The sequence below is a fragment of the Astatotilapia calliptera genome, chromosome 8 (assembly GCF_964374335.1).
Source record: "Astatotilapia calliptera chromosome 8, fAstCal68.1, whole genome shotgun sequence".
In the NCBI taxonomy this organism is placed as follows: Eukaryota; Metazoa; Chordata; class Actinopteri; order Cichliformes; family Cichlidae; genus Astatotilapia; species Astatotilapia calliptera.
In genome coordinates, this window is record NC_137429.1 from 28,368,838 (window position 1) to 28,387,901 (window position 19,064).

Genomic DNA, 19,064 nt, shown 5'->3' on the forward strand with positions numbered 1-19,064 from the left:
TTAGGTGGATAACAGGAGAAGCTGAAGAGAGGCATGTAAGACTGCAACTCTGCTTCCTGGTTCCAACTCTGGATAGTCATGTTTTGGGGGTTTAATAAATCTGGCCAGATTTCTAGAAATGAGAGCTGCTCCATCCAAAGTGGGATGCATGTTGTATCTCCTAACAAGACCAGGTTTCCTCCGCAAAGCTTCCCACTTAACTATAAAGTTAAGTAAACCCCACCTAAACACCTTTCTCTATGTGATTATAGCAGCTACCCCAAGATTCAAACCTCAGCACCATCCACTGACAACAGACAAATTACCCTGCATGTTCACTCATTATAGTAACTCCAAAGTTAACTGATGAGTACAAAAGTACAAAGGCCGAAGTATCACATGATGTAGTGTCAGTGAAAGCTTTTGTGAAAGCTGTTTTTTTTCTTTTAAATAAAGGTAAAGAAATAACGTCAAAGGGATTAATGATCATTATATAACTTTGTCACTATATAGAGCATAAACGGTAACTCAGTTTGGTGTTTAGGAAAGCTGCTGATCTCAGACCTGCACAGCTTCAGCTGCATGAAGAGAACATTATAATTTCATACGACATCATTAAATAAAATCTGACGAACGGTTAAATATCCTCAAATTTATGTTGAACTAAAACATTTTAATGTGGAATCTTTCACATTATTTTTTTTGCCTATATTGTGTTATTTACCATAAAGTTATTTAGAGTCATTCATGCCAGAGTAGCCAGTAATGGCTAAGGGTAATGTGTATATTTTAAATACACAACTTTCCACAGGACTGAATGTGACATCATTATGCATAAAGTCAAGAGCCTATGTGTATTATCTAAAGATGATGTGAGTACTAACTCCAAATCACAACAACAGTCGCCTTGAGGTGACTTCAAACCAACAGATCTGTCCCTTCATTTGATAGGGTGATAGGGACATCAGCATGTCAACTCCCCCAAATTTTTCAAAACACAATATTCGAGTTACGGTTACTTTTCATTTTTGCATCGCCTACTTGAGTAGATGTTTGTCCAGTGATGGTGATGGTGTGAAAGCACTTAGGCAGCAGGCCATCAGCAACCAGCCCCTCAGGCTTTGCTGCTCCTCCTTCAGGCTCCAAGTATGGTAAACCAGCTGGACCAGGATCTCATCCCTCAAGGCTGGCAGGCTTTGGCCTTTCTCCACTATGTAGTTGCCTAAAATTTGCTCCTGCCAGCTGCTAATATCTACATCTCCTGTGAAATGCAAAATCTGTAAAGACACGATATGAAACAAAAAATTAAGTTAACGACAAAAGATCATATTTAATGTATTTAATGCCACATAGACTCTAATGAATTCAAAATACCAGTTTGTAAATCTCCAAAGCAGTTCTGGCATCTTCAGGTTCTTGAGCTGTAAGGGGTTTCTGAAGGGGATATCCCTGAGGCTGGCACCATGTATCCTGAGGGAGACACGAGTACGAACAATAAATGTAGCTAATGTTTTTTCAGTACATGCATGCACGAGTGGACTTCTTTGCATGGTAAATTTTTATAGAAGTGTGTCAAAAAATTTTTTTCTAATATTTGGCGATTACATCATAAAACTGGAGTTGTCCTGATTTATTTTATTATTTAAATACTTTTAACATGAGTATTCCTTTTTTTAAAAAAAAAAGGTCCCATTGTCTAAATATCCACAAGGTGTTCTATGTTTTAATTAAAAGAATTAACTGCTTTTGTAAACAATGACTGCCACAGAAAGGATGTCTTTAACTAAATATCTAGATACCTTGGTCCTGATAGATTGCTTGTTGCCTCCAGAGCCCAAGTCAGATGAGAGGATTTAAGACTGAGGTGAGGTGATTAAATTATTGTAAGTCAATGTAATGCTTTCGGATGTGATGTTAGGGAGCTCATATTTTACTCACCTTTAATACAGACTTGGCATAGCGTGAGAATGGGTAGCTGTCAACATCAAGAGGCAGGTTGAGCTTATGTTCTGCTTTCACCTGTGGAGGTGAGACCTCTGTGACTCCTGATCCCTGCTTCTGCCCTGTGAGAAAGAGGCACAAGTGCATTCACAAGCTTCATTGGATGAATGGATCCACCAAAATTGTTAGTACTGTTTATGTTCATATTGTGACTTCTTCATATAGATTCTGTAGTTTGATTTTTTTATGACTATAACCTGCTGTGCTGTGGAGTCTGGCGGACAGCTCAGCAGGGATCTCTAACATCCTCACATCCTACAAGGAAAGCAAAATGTCAGAGAAACAGTTATTATAGAATGGAATTTACAAAGTACGTGGGTCGTCTTTTTATTTTCTCACCATCTCTTGAGAGACAGACTTTGCCCTTGTCACGGCTTTCACTTGGCTTCTGTCATGTAATTCCTGAAATCAGCACACAGAGACAATGTCAGTTAGTTGTTAATGTGACCATGAACAAAAATAATTTCAGAACATACACCCAGAGTCATACTAAACAATAGCTTTCTTCACCTTAAGCTTGTTTCTGAGTTATCCAAGCAAAACTTAATAGCACTTCATTGCACCCACAGGCACACGTTCTGTCAAACCTATTCTTGGATACATGTCTGGTTATATACTCACTCCACACCCTGAGGGCTGTTGCTCCTCCTTGTACCAAAGGCCACACAGAGTCCAGTAAGTTCAACTTTTATCAGGAAGTTTACAGCTTAGTAGTCACTGTAACAGTATTGGTCCGAGAGGGTTCGTTTATGACATAAGCCAACCCATATCTCTGACTTTTCCAGTGTTTATAGATATGTTTGTACATTTTTATTTCACATCCCAACTGTTTATCCTGCTCTCCATCTAGCTTGAGACAACGGAATGCCTACTAATAAAATTAGGTGCGGTAATAGCCCATGGGTGTGGATATATATCAACTTGCAAACATGCTTTTTGTGTATATATGTGTATATATATACATGTATATATATATGATGTATAACAGTTTACTGTGCCATTCGACCGTTAACGAACCTTAAACTGTTGTTGAAGAAGATGATACATATTAAACAAATACTTGCAATCAGGCTAATAAAACAATTTATTACATTGTTTATTACATTTATTAAATCTTATAATCGGGGCTGGATCACTGATGGTTGTTTAACTGCTGTATCAGTGTGCATCTTGTCATACCCAGTACGACCAATACTCATATAGTGCCTTTCTAATCTCATTCAGATTTAACACTCAGATAATTTCAGACTAGACATACAGTATATTTTTCATACCCTACTGATAAATATAAATTCACATCTTTCTGATGCATTACTTTAATGAAAATGTTGATCTTTTGTCTTTACCTGACAGAAAACAGCATTAGCATTATTTAGCATCGGAACAGTGACTTAACAAGTGAGCACAATCCAGCTATTTGACGAGGTAACTGAGAGCCTTTGATGAATGAAAAATATATGATAAAAAGATTTATATCACAGAATGTTAAACTACAGTTTAATGGTACCAGGGGCCTTAGGGATCTTAAGCATAAAAAAAAAGTACATGTATGATTGGATGTGATTGGGTGAATGATGCATGTCATATAAAGCACTTTGAGCGTTCAGGTAGAGTTGAAAAGTGCTAAATAAGAACCAACCCATTTACCATCAGGGATGTCAAACTCAAATACCGCCCACTTTGATCTTAACTTAACTCATTATTTAATCACGGAGATATTTTAATATAAGTTAAAGAAGTGTACGTTTAACAATATGGCTCAGCATGTTAAAAGTGAGAAGAGTAAAAGAATAAAGACAAAGAATAATAACTTACAGTGAAAAAACGTTTTCAGATTAGTGTATCTATATGTACATATATATATATATCATGACAATAACCAAGCTTGAATTACTGGGAGCTCATCGCCTAATCCTGACAGCTCCACTGTTCATAGTCCAAAGCTCATAAAACACAAAGCAGCACGAGAGCAATATGACAGAAACAAAGACCAAAAAGAGGAAAAATATCAGCTTACTGCTATTCCAGGCAAGAAACAAAAGATGATCCACAGAAAGCAACAGCTGAGAGAGGCGTCTCAGCTGTTACGATAACAAGTAAACTGCCTGTATCAGATTTCCAAATTTTCCTGGTGTAAACTATGCCTTGAGGAAACAAAAATGCCAGTTACATTTGGCATCTGATCTAACTTACATGGTTAAAGAGAAAAACAGCCTACCTGTTAGAGATACGAAGCATGAAGTCTAAGAGACACGCTTCAAAGGCGGAAGGAGAGATGCAGTGCTGCTTCGAATTTCACTGAGAGGGTTTGAAGTCCAAGAACGGAGAGGGGCTGTAAGTGTAGGTGTGGTTGTGTACACGTGACAAGGCTATCACAAGATAAGAAAGCTAGTTAAAGGGAAGGAAAGAGACTGCTTTTTATGAGGAAAATATTGATAAGCTGAAATATATAAGCCAATGAGAAAATCCAATACAACCTTGTAAAGGCAGGTATTGTAAGCCATAGAGTTAACTATAAACCTTCCTTTTTTCAGAAATCCCCTATAATAATGTATCTAAAATTAAATACATGTATGGCATAATATAGGAAAACAAACATACACATTGACCATACATGGGATATAATATAGTCCATAAATGATTGAAAAATGACTTTGCCAGTAAACTGTTCCAGTATGCAGAATCGTGGTTGCGTCATGCCTCATTCCTGCCACAGTGGTGCTGAAACCCAGGAGGCAGCATGAGGCTAGAGCAGGGAGATATGACCAAAAATATTTATCACGATATACATTTGAAAATTTGCGATAACGATATAACTGACGATATAATTGACACTAGACAAAACACTTTACAACTCCACACAACTTTATTAGTGCAAAAAAAACAAAAAACCCATCAATGTATTTTCACAAAATACATTGAATCCACAAAACTTAAAAAACTTAAAAAGAGGTTATACACACACAATACGGTAACATTATGTTGAAGCACAGTACGTATCACTCCGCGAGGCTCCGCCTACGATAGCCGTAATGCTCCGACAATCCATCAAGCGGTGCAGCTTCGTAGCTTAGCAAAGTCGTACTAAAACACTTGACAGATTTTCGAGCGCCGTGCACATAAAATCGTTTCGAGGTCAGTAAACACAACCAGAATTCATACATAAGGCGCACGGGATTATAAGGGGCTCTGTCGATTTTCAGAAAAATCAAAGGATTGATTTTAAGTGTGCCGTATTTTCTAAAAAAACACGGTAATAACGACGGCCCGCTAGCACGCTCTACCAAAAAAAGTGCTTTGTTGTGTATCTGACGGACGAAAGCTAAACCAGTTCCACACCACTGAAGTTGCAGCATTTTTACAAACCAGTTCTGGTTCATCTGTTTCATTCAACAATCCGCTTTCACCCTTCTCATTCTCCGTCGCCGCCATGCTTTTTCCGCCATGTGTGTATGAAAACAAAGGCACTGCGCATGTGCGTTTAACCCATATTCTATCGCGATATTTCATTTTCTTATCATTGCCCAACATTATACCGGTATTACCGTGAACGGTATATGGCCCAGCCCTACATGAGGCGACCACAATTCTGCATACTGGAACATTTTACTTCATTAACCGGTTGCTGCTCACACACTTCTACAGCTGCAGCTCCCTAGCTGCCATCCACACGTAGCCACAACAACAACAACACAACACCCTACACCGCTTTTAAGCTGGCAAGGCGTGATTGCGATGCCGTCTAGATGCATCCGCCTTCTCTGCTACGGCACCGCTGACCACACCCGGCCACATTGTTCTTATAGGTTAGTCCAGCCTGTGGTGGATAGGCATAGCTTTGGGTCATGTGGTGTTGGTAGTGATTATTATATCACCTGTGAGCTTATGGAGGGAGTTTTTTGAGTGGGTGGGTGATGGGGGAAGTTGACTTTTGCTGACCACTCAAATCTTGAATGTTGTGATCACTGATGTTCGGGTGGATTTTTAAAGATTTTGATAACAAATAAAAGAGACTTAAACTGAAACTTGGATTTATGTTTGAACAGCGGGTGTGTCAAAATTAGTCCCCTATTCAGCTGTTCAGTGACTCAAAGGTTTGACAGTCGCCAGTATTTGTCAGCAAAAACGCCAGCGACAGAGCCTCCCGCACAGTGGCGGTCCTAGCCTGTTTGGTGCACTGGGCTGATTCTGATTGTTTCAGGATGCAGATGTGCCATTATCCAATGACACATCTGCTTACCTGTATCTTTTGCTCGTTTCTCCTCCTCTTCTTTTCTCTTTTTTCTAAACTGAGCACCTGATGGCTTTGAACTTTTCTAATCCATCTTCCATACAGGCAGGTTTTAATTTTGCACTCCAGCATGAACACCCATCCCCCAACCCGAGGATCACCACAACATAACCTAATAGACCTACACCTCAGTTCACAGATTCACTTTGTCTAGGGTTTATTTCTGGGATTTCACACAACCCAGGATTCAAATCGTGAATACATAATGGGCTTGGACTGACAACATTATGAATGAAATGTGCTCTATTTGGAATCAGGTTTGGTTAAACTGGCAGCAAGGAATTTGCATTTGCACTGTTAAATTTTTATATAACTTTAATGCACATAAAAAACAGCTGCTTGTTGAAGTGAAAATACATTGATGTTTTTTTGTTTTTGTTTTGCACAAATAAAGTTGTGGAGTTGTAAAGTATTTTGTCTGGTGTCAATTATATCGTCAGTTATATCGTTATCGCAAATTTTCAAATGTATATCGTGATAAATATTTTTGGTCATATCGCCCTGCTCTAATCACAAGCTGCATCTGTTGTTGGAAAACCTGAAAATTATAAAAGATTAATTGTTCTCACCGAGAAAGTTCTTGCAAACAAAATTGAAACTATCCAAACAGATCGGAAAAAGCATGTAAACAAAATGAAAAGGGTCATTATGTCTTTTAAAGAGCTAATGAAATAAATTTATAAATTATTCACAAGTTGAATCGTTTAATTTAACTATGAGTTAAGAGACCTGTTTAAGGATGGTAGGCATTGCATAAATCTCTTCTTTCATTAATCTCATTTGATTAGAAAGATAATTAAAATACATGGTTCTTAAGCATTGCTAAATACAATAAAGGGTTTATGGAGGGTGTTAAAATATGTCTGTCTGAAACTGACAAACGTTCAGGCAGGCCGTCACCTGACAGGGTACAGTCACAGGAAACACCCCTAGGAGAAGTGAGGGTTCAAGAGCACTTTGGAAAAGAACCTCAACTGTCTCTTAATCTCCAGCATGATGTCTATGATGATGTGTTGCCATCTGATAGTGTGTCAAACCAAGGCAGTAGGTTGAGCTCAAAAATATCATCTACTTCATCTGCATGTCTCAGAGCAGAAGCTAAAATGGCTGCCTTGTTACAGCCAGCATATGCTCAAAGAAAAACATTTTCTTGAAGAACAGGAGGAACAATTGAGGAGAAAGATGGAACAAGGTTTCCAAACAGCTTGAAGCAGATAATAGCTGCAATTGTTGCAAAAGTGAATGTGCTGAGAACTGGATCCACTGTGGAGAGCACTGGTTCATGGAAATCCAGTGGAATAGAATCATATTAAAAAAAAAAAAGAGTAACAGGCTTGAAATCAGTGCAGACACAGAGACTTTTGTTCCAGAGATGCTTATCTGAATAAAGTTCACTCATGGCCACTGATTAGATGAGAAGACAGAAAGGCTTTTCAGATGTATTGTTTGCTTATACATAGATGCTGCAATGCAATGGAAGAGGTTACGCTTGCCAATATGCTTGCTGTGATTATAAAACTGCCATGTAAATTAAAAGACAAATGGTGAACAGTAGCATGTGACATCCAGGAGAGGCAACATCACAGAGCTGCATTCACTGACATGGCTTCCTTCCTTGAGCGTCATGTTAAAATTGCTACAGATCCTGTCTTTGGAAATCTATGTGATGCTCCATCAACACATCTAACAGCCAAGGGCAGTGATGGAGGGAGACGTTCTCCACATCCAAGGGCTAAAGGAAGTAGCTTTGGCACAACTTTTTCTGAGAGAAAGAATCAAAAAGGGGCTCAAGATTGTCACAGTGCTGTGATGGCTTGTCTGTTCTGCAAAGGTGGACACACACTCTCCCTGATAAGAAACCTCATAAGGAGAAGATTTCGTTTCTTAAAAAGAATAGCATCTATTTGGAGTTGTATTGGACACACCACCCAAGAATGCAGAAAATGAATTTTGTGTAAAATCTGTGATTTCAGACATGTAAGTATGCTCCATATCCACCAAAAGGAGAAGAAAGAGGTCAAACTTCACAATGAGGCAGATCCTGTTACAATCCAGACTAATGGTCTTACTGGTTCCGGTGAACAAGACTGCAAGCTTGTAGAAACATATACCTTTCTGGACCTTTTGATCGGCATGAATATGCCCAGAGCCATAGAACCTTTAAAGGTCATCCAGAGTGTAGGTGATGGACCTTCCGCCATTAAGACCATGCTCGTTTGGACAGTGAATGGGCCACTTAGTCAAGAATGCTGTGAATTGGCCAGGATGGCTGTCAACAGTTACAGCCAACAGAGTTTTTGCTGTTACACTGGACAAGCTATGGAAACAGCAGTTCAAGATGGACTTCCCTCAGAGCAGTCTTGATGAGCAGATTGGGCTATCCAAGGAAGACTCAAAGTTCTTGGACTAATCAAATGGCATGGCTAGCGTGCTGACAAGGTTCAGAAAAGAGCCTGTTGTTTTGATGTCTGACATCAAAGTTGTTTCACCATGTATGTGCCAGAGGAAGATGCTGACCTATTGAGATTTACACTGATGGCTGTCATATACTGGGTTGCCTGTGTTGAGGGGGTGGGCATTGCGGCTTTATGCCACCCTGACATGGTTTGCGGCAGGGCTGTCTATGTGCTGTTCTACTCCTAGCTACCGCACCCGTTGTTGTGCTGTAATAACCCATGCTGGATATACGTTCAATAAAGCAGCATCATAAGAAAGCTACCGAGTGGTCATTCTACAATGGTGTCAGAACTCACCCGGACCATCGCCAGAATAACGTCATAAGGGAGGAAACAACGAATGGCTAAGTTTAATCCCCCGACAAGCTTCCCCTTCGATAAGCCAACGGAATGGCCCGACTGGAAACAGTGTTTCGAGCGCTACAGGATCGCAACGAAACTCCACAAAGACGAAGGACAAGTACAGGTGAGCTGTCTAATCTACGCGATGGGCAATGAAGCAGAGAACATTTACAAGTCACTCACCTTCGCCGCTGATGAAAGTCGTGATGTGTAATGAGGAAGTTCGACGAGTATTTTTTCTCGCAGAGGAACATTATACATGAGAGAGCATGTTTTCACCAGCGTGTCCAGCGGCCAGGCGAAACGGCGGAGAGTTTTATCCGAGCCCTGTATGACCTCTCAGGGCACTGTGAGTTTGGTGCATGTAAAGAGGAAGATATCCGCGACCGTATTGTGGTCGGGATACTAGACAAGGACCTCTCCCGCAGGCTACAGCTGATGAAGGACCTCATGTTGGCGCAAACAACCCAGACAGTCAGAGGAGGTCGCAGCGCAGGTCAGCTTGCAGGGAGATGCGGGAGGCTCAGTACAGGAGGTACGGGATAAACGGAAAATCATGGACTGGAAATCACAACAACAACAGCGAGGCAGGCTACCCACGGAAAAATAATTGGTCGGGGCGTGACAAGAAATGCGGTAAGTGTGGAAAGACACAGCATGCCAGGGACAAAAGGTGCCCAGCAGCAAAATCTGTTTGCCATGGCTGCCGAAAAATGGGACACTGGGCCAGGGTGTGTCGTAACACCAGATCAGTGAATGAGGTTACTGAGACAGAGAAAAGCAAGCAGGCCTCATACTTTCTAGGCTCAGTGTGTAATGCAAAAGGAAATAGTGAAGCATGGACTGTGCAGTTACGGCTAGACTCTGCCCCAATAGAATTTAAGATCGACACAGGAGCAGATGTCACTATCATAAATGAAGACACGTTCCACACACTTGCTCATAAGAGAACACTAGAGCCTTCTAATCTCCCTCTAGATAGCCCCGGAGGAGAGATGTTATGTCTCGGCTACTTCAAGGCCACAATAAGCTATAAAGGCAAAGACTACCTATCCAAGGTGTATGTGGTTCGTGGACGCAGAGTTAACAACCTTCTCAGCCGCTCCTTGTCAGTGCAGATGAACCTGGTGGGAAGAATTGATGAAGCAATGCTCATTGCTACCAGGAACCAACCACTTTATGGTGAACACGGAACACTAAAAAATGAGCCAGTCAAAATTCAGTAAAGGGACAATGCTGTGCCATTGGTGGTCCATACAGCATGCCGTGTGCCTTTCCCCATGCTGCAGAAAGTGAAGGAGGAACTACAAAGAATGGAGAATCATGGTGTCATTGAGAGGGTGACCCAACCTACCGAATGGTGTGCCCCAATGGTGCCTGTCTTGAAGAAGAACACTGTCAAAGCTGAATAAGTCTGTCAAAAGAGAGCGCTATATCTTGCCAGTGGATTTTGGCAGATCCCGTTGCACCACGAGAGCTGCAAACTAACGACATTCATCGCGCCGCAGGTATTGTTTTAAGAGGCTGCCCTTTGGAATAACAAGTGCACCAGAGATCTTTCAGCAAAAGATGTTGTTGACCTTAGAAGGGCTCGAGGGTGTGGAGGGGCTTGAGGGTGTGGAGGTCTTTATGGTTGACATCCCGGTCTATGGGGCCACCATAGAACAACACGACAACCGACTTGAGAAGGTGCTGCGAGTGTGTGGGCCTGCGAGAAGTTTGATAAGTATTTATGTGGCTTAGATCGCTTCAGGCTTGAGACTGACCATAGACCTTTGGTGCCCCTGGTCAACAGCCAGGACCTTGACAATGTTCCATTGAGGTGTCAACGCCTCCTGATGCGGCTCATGAGGTACAAGCCAGAGGCCATCTATGTTCCTGGCAAAACGCTTGTCATCGCCGATACGTTGTCACGGGCTGAGGATGACACTAGCACTCACAGTGAAGTGGACTGCTACATAGCCACCGTGTTACAGGGCATTCCAGCATCCCCAAGCCGAATGGAAAGCATTAAAGCAGCTACTGCAACTGATGTTGAACTACAGACTGTCATCATGTACATACGCAGGGGTTGGCCTGCATATGGAGCTAGTGTGCCACTGAACATCAAAGCGTACATGAAAGTGAAGAACGAGCTATCAGAGGCTGACAGCCTGGTCATACGAGGCTGCAGGATTGTCATTCCAAAGTCACAGAGAACAGCCATTCTACAAAAACTACATGAAGGGCACCAAGGCCTCACCAAGTGCAGGGATAGGGCTAATTCATCTGTGTGGTGGCTGGGGCTCTCCACTGAGCTAAAGAATGCAGTGCTGCAGTGCCACACCTGTCTGGCGCAGAGGCCAACACAGACAAGGGAGCCGCTCATCTCCACACCTTTGCCGGATCGTCCATGGCAAAGGATAGCCCTGAATCTCTGTGAACACGACCGGAATAATTACCTTGTTGTGTCAGACTACTACTCACGTTTTCTGGAAATACTGCATCTACCATCCACAACCAGTGGCCAGGTTGTTCAGAAACTGAAGTCGACCTTTGCTAGGTTTGGGATCCCTGACGAGGTGGTGAGTGACAATGGCCCTCAGTTCTCCAGCTCTGAGTTCCAGGCCTTCGCGAGGGAGATAGATTTCGCCCACATAACATCTAATCCCCACCACCCACAGGGAAATGGTCACGCGGAGAGGGCAGTACAGACCGCAAAGAAAATCCTCCAGCATGATGACCCACTAATAGCACTAATGTGCTGTAGGTCTACTCCCTGTGCCACTACAGGCTTCAGCCCAGCGGAACTTGGGAGGAAGATCAGGACAACCCTGCCCACCTTGGAGAAGAATCTTCAACCTAAATGGCCCACCAAAAGAGAGGTTAAACGAAGGGACGCTAGTCAGAAGGCCGAGCAGGCGTTCTACTACGACCACCGCCATGGTACTAAGCCCCTACCGCCACTCCATCCACAACTTCAAAACACATACAAACCCCGAAGCACGTACAAACTCCAAAACACGTAAAAACTCCAAAACACGTAAAAACTCCGAAGCACGTACAAACCCCAAAGCACGTAAAAACTCCAAAACACGTACAAACTCCAAAACACGTACAAACTCCGAAGCACGTACAAACTCCAAAACACGTACAAAACACAAGAGAAGTGCTCCAGGATGCTAGGCGCAGTGTTGAGCTTTTGTTACCTAGTGGCTACACAAGCCAGGAAGTACCAACAACCTAATTTGGTGTGTGGTAGTAACAGGTAAATGAACATTTTTTTTAAATTATTTGAATATATATGAGTGGTTGTGTATAAATACACAAACAATACACATATGCTTTAGTAATTCCTTTTGTGCATAATTTTATATTGTTGTTAATAATAAATTAAAGCAACAAAACAACCTGAAGAGCCGGTTGGGAGCTGAAGTGAGCCGAGCCGAAAGAGCTGGTTCTCTAAAAAGAGCCGGAGATCCCATCACTACCATCTGTCCTTACTAAGCTGGACAAGGAGAAGGCTTGGGCAACACCTGCCATTGTCTCCAAGGAGAACGTCACTCTGAGGTCCTATCTCATTGCCACACCCCAAGGTGCAGTGCTGCAACGGAACCACCGCCATCTCCTCCTCGAACCATCTCCACGGGCTATGCCACAACCCCTTCCACCACCCACTGTGGACACTGAGGGGCTGCCATCCCAGTGCGCTGGTGTCTCCACTTCAGAGACCCCACCCTTGGCCCCTAGTCCGGCCCCAATGCTTGCACCCACTCACCAGTGTTGCCAACTCCTCAGTAAGGAAAATCGCTATTGGTTGTCCTAAAAGTCGCTAGAAGTCGCTAAATGACGTCATCGCCTAATTTGCATGATTGATCATGCTAATCTAATTGTAACCTATGTTGTTGGAGAGAGAAATAACATCGTGGAAGAGACATAAAGTGAGTAAAAAATGTATTTAGAGTTTATTTAGAACTACAAATTAAATTTCTTTTAGCAATTATTGTTTTTTTAATGTCACAATTCCAACCCTGCTCCTTTACCCGGGCTTGGACCAGCAAGTGACCCGAAATAGGCACTCTGGTGGAGTTACTTTGTGTGTGTGTGTTTATAAGTAGTTTTAAACCTTGTGATCCACAAAACAGCATAAGAGTAAAAGAAGAACTGACTGCGTTACAGCACCCGCTGCTTGTTGAGAGTAAAAGCGATACGCGCTTTCACGTCTTTTTTTAGCGACTTTCTTTAGAAAAAAAGTCGCTAAGGGGTCTGAAAACTCGCTAAATATAGCGACAAAGTCGCTAAATTGGCAACACTGCCACTCACGCAGACGTCCCGGATCAGGTACGCACAAGGTGCGGCTGGGTACGCAGGCCAGTCAAGAGGCTGGATCTGTAGACACTGGGGTAATGGGAGGGAAGGAAGGACTGGGGAGTGGGAATGCTGTATTGTTGCTGTTTTGTACTTATGTTTTGAGCTGCAACCAATGCTGCTGTTACCTGGTTGAGTTAATTACCCTAAAGGTTTAACATGTTTAATAAGTCCTATTTTGTGGACACTGCCCTTCAGGCTGACAGCAATGTTCCCTCTAATTTTTAATGTGTCTGAGCGAACACACAAACTCCCTGAGCGATCCCTTGGGCCACTGTGACCGACATCAGACGTGTGCATTGTGGTCACGCCAGCATCTAATCCATCCAAGTTACATGGTTTATTAAAATAATCAAATTACAGCATTTACATTTATGTTAGACTACTTTTAATTAACTTCTTTGGCCCACTTACAATGAAAATGTAAAAATCATCAGCGGTTGATTTGTTCCATCAGAAAGGTCCTTCATTTCACCCTGGAGACTCAGCATTTGTATGAAGAAGGACTCCAAACTGCAGTCGCGAAGATATGCCTTCTTCAGGAGTCCAACTTCAGTAACCGTACAAACTTCACTGCTGTTCAGTTTTCTGTCTTCATTTAGGTCAGAAGTAATAGCAGAGCTGTATGTTTTACTATATATTTTCTTTAATTCCTCAATCAGTACAAGGTATATTGCGTTTAGGTCGAAACTAGCGAGTCAACTCCCTGCTAACTTCTAACTCACTAAATTTCATAAATTCTGTTTTCATGGTAACCTGAATTTTAAACTTAATTGGTACACCTGGTAGAGCAGCAACACTGATCATTTTATTAAATATTAAAGAGTTTTGACAGTTTGTAACAGTTTGCCACAGTGTTCGTTTGACTTTGGGACCTGAAGTGGAGTTTGGAACTGGAAACGACTAATGACATCAGATTTAAAGACCAGATTAGGGTGAGGACCCATTAGGTGATTAATGTATATGGTTTGTTTAAAGCCTGACCAATACTGTAGAGGAGTACTGATTCTTGTGAATTTTAGACAGACTGATGCCACACCAAGCCTAATTCTTTTGAGGCTGGTTTTGCATGAGAATTACGACAGATTATTCCATAAGAAAGTCAGAAATCATGAGACTGCCAACACACTCAGGCATGGCCTTCGGAGTGAGGACCTCTCTTTCTCTCTTTCACACTTTCTTTCTCTCATGTATACCTTTCTCCAGTGATGTCTCTTTATGGTGTTCCTGGTTATTAGCATCAAAGCCCAGAACTGAGTGAAGGACTGCTTCAAACGTTTGTAGTACTTCCTAAAAGCAGGAGAAGAGCAGCAGCACACAAGGGATTACATTTGTACATAACTGAAAGCAATGTCCTAAACCCCTTTAAGGACTATGCCCTTTCACTACCTCTATGAAATGCATCTTTACTGGTTTTCTGTACAGTGGGTTAGTGCAGTTTCAGAACTACTCTTCACTCAGTCTTCCTGTGAGAATGTCAATGTATTCAGAGACACAAAGCTCCTACAGTTAAATGAAGTTGAAAGGTTCTGTTCGGTTTCTTTAACCAGACCTGTATTTAAACATCCACACTGATATAGCTTCAAAATCAACCCACTAACAACTTAAAATATAAACAGTGGATCGCATGTTGACCTAGACTAGTTTTAATTTTTACACTGCTTCATAAAAATTTTTAGTGGACAGGTTTCCAAATCTTTTCCTCTTCTGCCTTAACAACAGGTTCTTTATTTCTAGCTCACACACGGTGTCAATGCGCTAACACGCAGTAGTGATGGGATTTCCGGCTCTTTTTAGAGAACCGGCTCTTTCGGCTCGGCTCACTAAAAAGAGTCCGCTCCCAACCGGCTCTTCAGGTTGTTTTGTTGCTTTAATTTATTATTAACAACAACATAAAATTATGCACCAAAGGAATTACTAATGTAAAAAAAACCTGTGGTTTTATTTATATATGTTTATATATAAATATATACGGTGGCCCCTAGAGACAAAGCATGTACAAACTCCAAAACACATTTCTAGCGTTAACTGAACTTCCAAAACAGAGCTACCTAGATCACTGTTACGGCCGCTGGCCTCAGGTGGCCCCGCCTTCCTCCATGGAAGCTACAGTGCTCCAGGACTCACGGATTGGCTGGCCCGGACATATGCCCGCCCCAACTTCATGCGGATCCGAGCCTGTCTGACTACGCACACCATTGGCTGCCGCAGGAGCCTGGAGTACGACGGACAAGTGACACAGCTGTCTGCAGTTATGACAAGTGACACAGCTGACTGCAGTTAACTGATAGTATAAAAGGCTGAGGAGTCTTCATTCGTCGAGGGACTTGTTGATTTGAACAGACTGTACAGAGAGTCCCTCCCTTTTGCCTTTTGCCTTCTGCCTGTGTTTTGTGTTGCCTCCTGCGAGACGTTTAGTAGAGCAGTGCTCTACTGGTGTTATTAATCGTGGTGTTTGCTTAAAGTTTCTCTGCTGCCTAGTGAGTTGTTTCACTAACGGATTTCAGTTGTGTTAATAAACCTTATGTTTGTCTTCCTATCTAACTCCTTGGTCTCTGGGCTCGTTTATGTTACGTCCGCTGCCGCCTAGCAGAGACGGGCCGTAACAATCACTTAAATTACACAATTGAAAGCATATGTGTATTGTTATCCCTGGCTCTCTTTCGTTTGGCTCTCAGCGAAGGCGGTCGCACTTTTCTCCTCTCCTCTCCCTTAGCTTCCCTGCTTAGCTTCTTATGTCCTTGTCTTGTCTCGTGCTTTTTTCTTCCCTGGAACACTCCCTCACAGTCTGTTCTCTAAAACCTAAAAGAGGAATTATGGATTTGATTAACTGGTCCCTAAATGCAACTGACACCCCTTTCTCAACGAGAAGTTTGGGCTTGGGTGAGCCTGAGTGCTGAAGATATCTACCTATTTGGAACCATGGTAACAGGGTTCTTGCTGATCGGAGCTGGCTTGGCCCTGACTTATCGAAGAATTAAGAAAGCGGAACCAGCTGTTCAAACCCCCACAAGGCTGCCCGCTGGGATTGAAACGATGGGAAGAGGCGTGAGTTTCTCAAAATGGGCTCATTGAGTGTAGCACAGATAAGATCTTGGAGAGGCTACGGCTGCTGTGAATATTCAGAATAAGACCTCTGACTGCAGACTGGATACAGACTGGGCTCGCTCGGAATAACATCTCTGGGCGCAAATTGGATGACATCTCGGGTAGGCACACTGCCGTGAGTTCTCAGACATCGGCTCCTTGAGCACAAGAAATGACAACATCACAGAACGCAAGTATGGGGAAGTTCGCGGCTCTCCAACTGAGAGACCAGTGTTGGACTGTAGAACTGCTTTGAAATTCATATGAGCTGTTCGCACTAAAGTAAAAAGCACCATCACTTCATGCGGATAGCCCCTTTGGCACCAGCGGCAAGGCTGGAGCTGAACAAAAACTCCCTGATAACGACTGTGTTTAGTCTGTTCCTTCCCATTCCATGCAAGGTCACCTGGGTTGGCTGGTAGACTGTTTACTTAGCCTGGCAGGGCGAAGGACACTGTCTCAGCTGAACTCTGGACACGCACACACATACACTTACACTGATAAGCACACACTCATCCCCCCTCCATTTCCAAACGCCTTCAATGCTTGTTTCCTGCGGGGGAACACGGCGGGTCCATGTGCCGCGCTGGAATGGTAGTGCTGTGCAGGGCGGCTGCTGTGTTCGCTTCGGATTACTCCTCACCCCCCACCCAATCCTGTGGCTTGTCATGTCTTTCACAATGTTGTGCTGTGGACATTTATGTGCTTTTTGTGCAGAGGAATTTTTTTGTTTCCTGTTCTCATGCTGTCCTACCATGGAAGCACAGCATGAGTAGAGGTCTCTTTTTTTCCTCTTGTACTTTCCTATTGTAGTGTATATTTCAGTGTTTTTCTGTAACGCTACCGATCTCCGACTTGTATCCCCATGTGATGTCTGTGTTGTGTGTGTAAGGTCGGGGGGGGGGGGGGGGGGTGTCCCATTTCACTGCAGGGCAACCTGCATGTTGCAAATAAAGCTGTTTGTGTATTTATACACAACCACTCATATATATTCAAATAATTTAAAAAAATGTTCATTTACCTCTTACTACCACACACCAAATCCGGTTGCTGGTACTTCCTGGCTTGTGTAGCCACTAGGTAACAAAAGCCCTAGCATCCTGGAGCACTTCTCTTGTGTTTTGTACGTGTTTTGGAGTTTGTACGTGTTTTGGAGTTTGTACGTGCTTTGTCTCTAGGGCCACTGTAAATATACTTCTATTTATTCACTCCACATAAAATGTAATAAATATATCATATAATATAAAAACCAACTTTTTACATTTCAACTTTTAACTATTTAAATTTTCAGCTTTTTCCTTTTAAACTAATTTTAAGTGAAACAACACAAAACACTGCAAACCACAACACAATTAAATATAAATTAAAATATGAAAACAAAAAGAAGATGCACATTCCCTGTCGCTAACAGGGATTTGGCACGTTAATGCGGTTATGGTATTAACATCATTTTAACGAGATTAATGCTGACAGCACTAGTACATATATGTGTATATATATATGTGTGTGCATATATATACATACATATATATATACATACATATATATGTATACATACATATACAGTGGGGCAAAAAAGTATTTAGTCAGCCACCGACTGTGCAAGTTCCCCCACCTAAAATGATGACAGAGGTCAGTAATTTGCACCAGAGGTACACTTCAACTGTGAGAGACAGAATGTGAAAAAAAAATCCATGAATCCACATGGTAGGATTTGTAAAGAATTTATTTGTAAATCAGGGTGGAAAATAAGTATTTGGTCAATAACAAAAATACAACTCAATACTTTGTAACATAACCTTTGTTGGCAATAACAGAGGTCAAATGTTTACTATAGGTCTTTACCAGGTTTGCACACACAGTAGCTGGTATTTTGGCCCATTCCTCCATGCAGATCTTCTCGAGAGTAGTGATGTTTTGGGGCTGTCGCCGAGCAACACGGACTTTCAACTTTTCTATGGGGTTGAGGTCTGGAGACTGGCTAGGCCACTCCAGGACTTTCAAATGCTTCTTACGGAGCCACTCCTTTGTTGCCCGGGCGGTGTGTTTTGGATCATTGTCATGTTGGAAGACCCAGCCTCGTTTCATCTTCAAAGTTCTCACTGATGGAAGGAGGTTTTGGCTCAAAATCTCACAATACATGGCCCCATTCATTCTGTCCTTAACACGGATCAGTCGTCCTGTCCCCTTGGCAGAAAAACAGCCCCATAGCATGATGTTTCCACCCCCATGCTTCACAGTAGGTATGGTGTTCTTGGGATGCAACTCAGTATTCTTCTTCCTCCAAACACGACGAGTTGAGTTTTCAGAATCAGAATACTTTATTGATCCCTGGGGGAAATTATTTTTTGTTACAGTGCTCCATTTTAAACCAACATTAAGACAAGACAGACAATACACTAACTAAGAATAGTACAATATATACATATATATACATACATACATACATAAGTCACTCATAAATAAATAGTTGGAAAAGAAACATGTGTAGTTGTAGCAGCAAACAGTGTGTTAAGTGGATGCGTTGTACAGGGAGATGGCCACAGGCAGGAATGATTTCC

The 19,064-nt window shown here is 42.3% G+C and overlaps 1 protein-coding gene across 1 annotated transcript in view; it reads right to left on the minus strand.

Moving 5' to 3' along the window:
* Positions 1-19,064, minus strand: part of myo15b (myosin XVB) — a 133,042-nt gene that overhangs the window by 38,480 nt on the left and 75,498 nt on the right. Inside the window, exons 22-27 of the mRNA XM_080305252.1 lie at positions 14,613-14,706; positions 2,320-2,382; positions 2,178-2,235; positions 1,918-2,042; positions 1,354-1,449; positions 1,021-1,256 (exon numbers count right to left, since the gene is read on the minus strand). Coding sequence (XP_080161378.1) covers positions 1,021-1,256; positions 1,354-1,449; positions 1,918-2,042; positions 2,178-2,235; positions 2,320-2,382; positions 14,613-14,706 — 672 coding nt within the window. The remainder of the gene's footprint in view (positions 1-1,020; positions 1,257-1,353; positions 1,450-1,917; positions 2,043-2,177; positions 2,236-2,319; positions 2,383-14,612; positions 14,707-19,064) is intronic.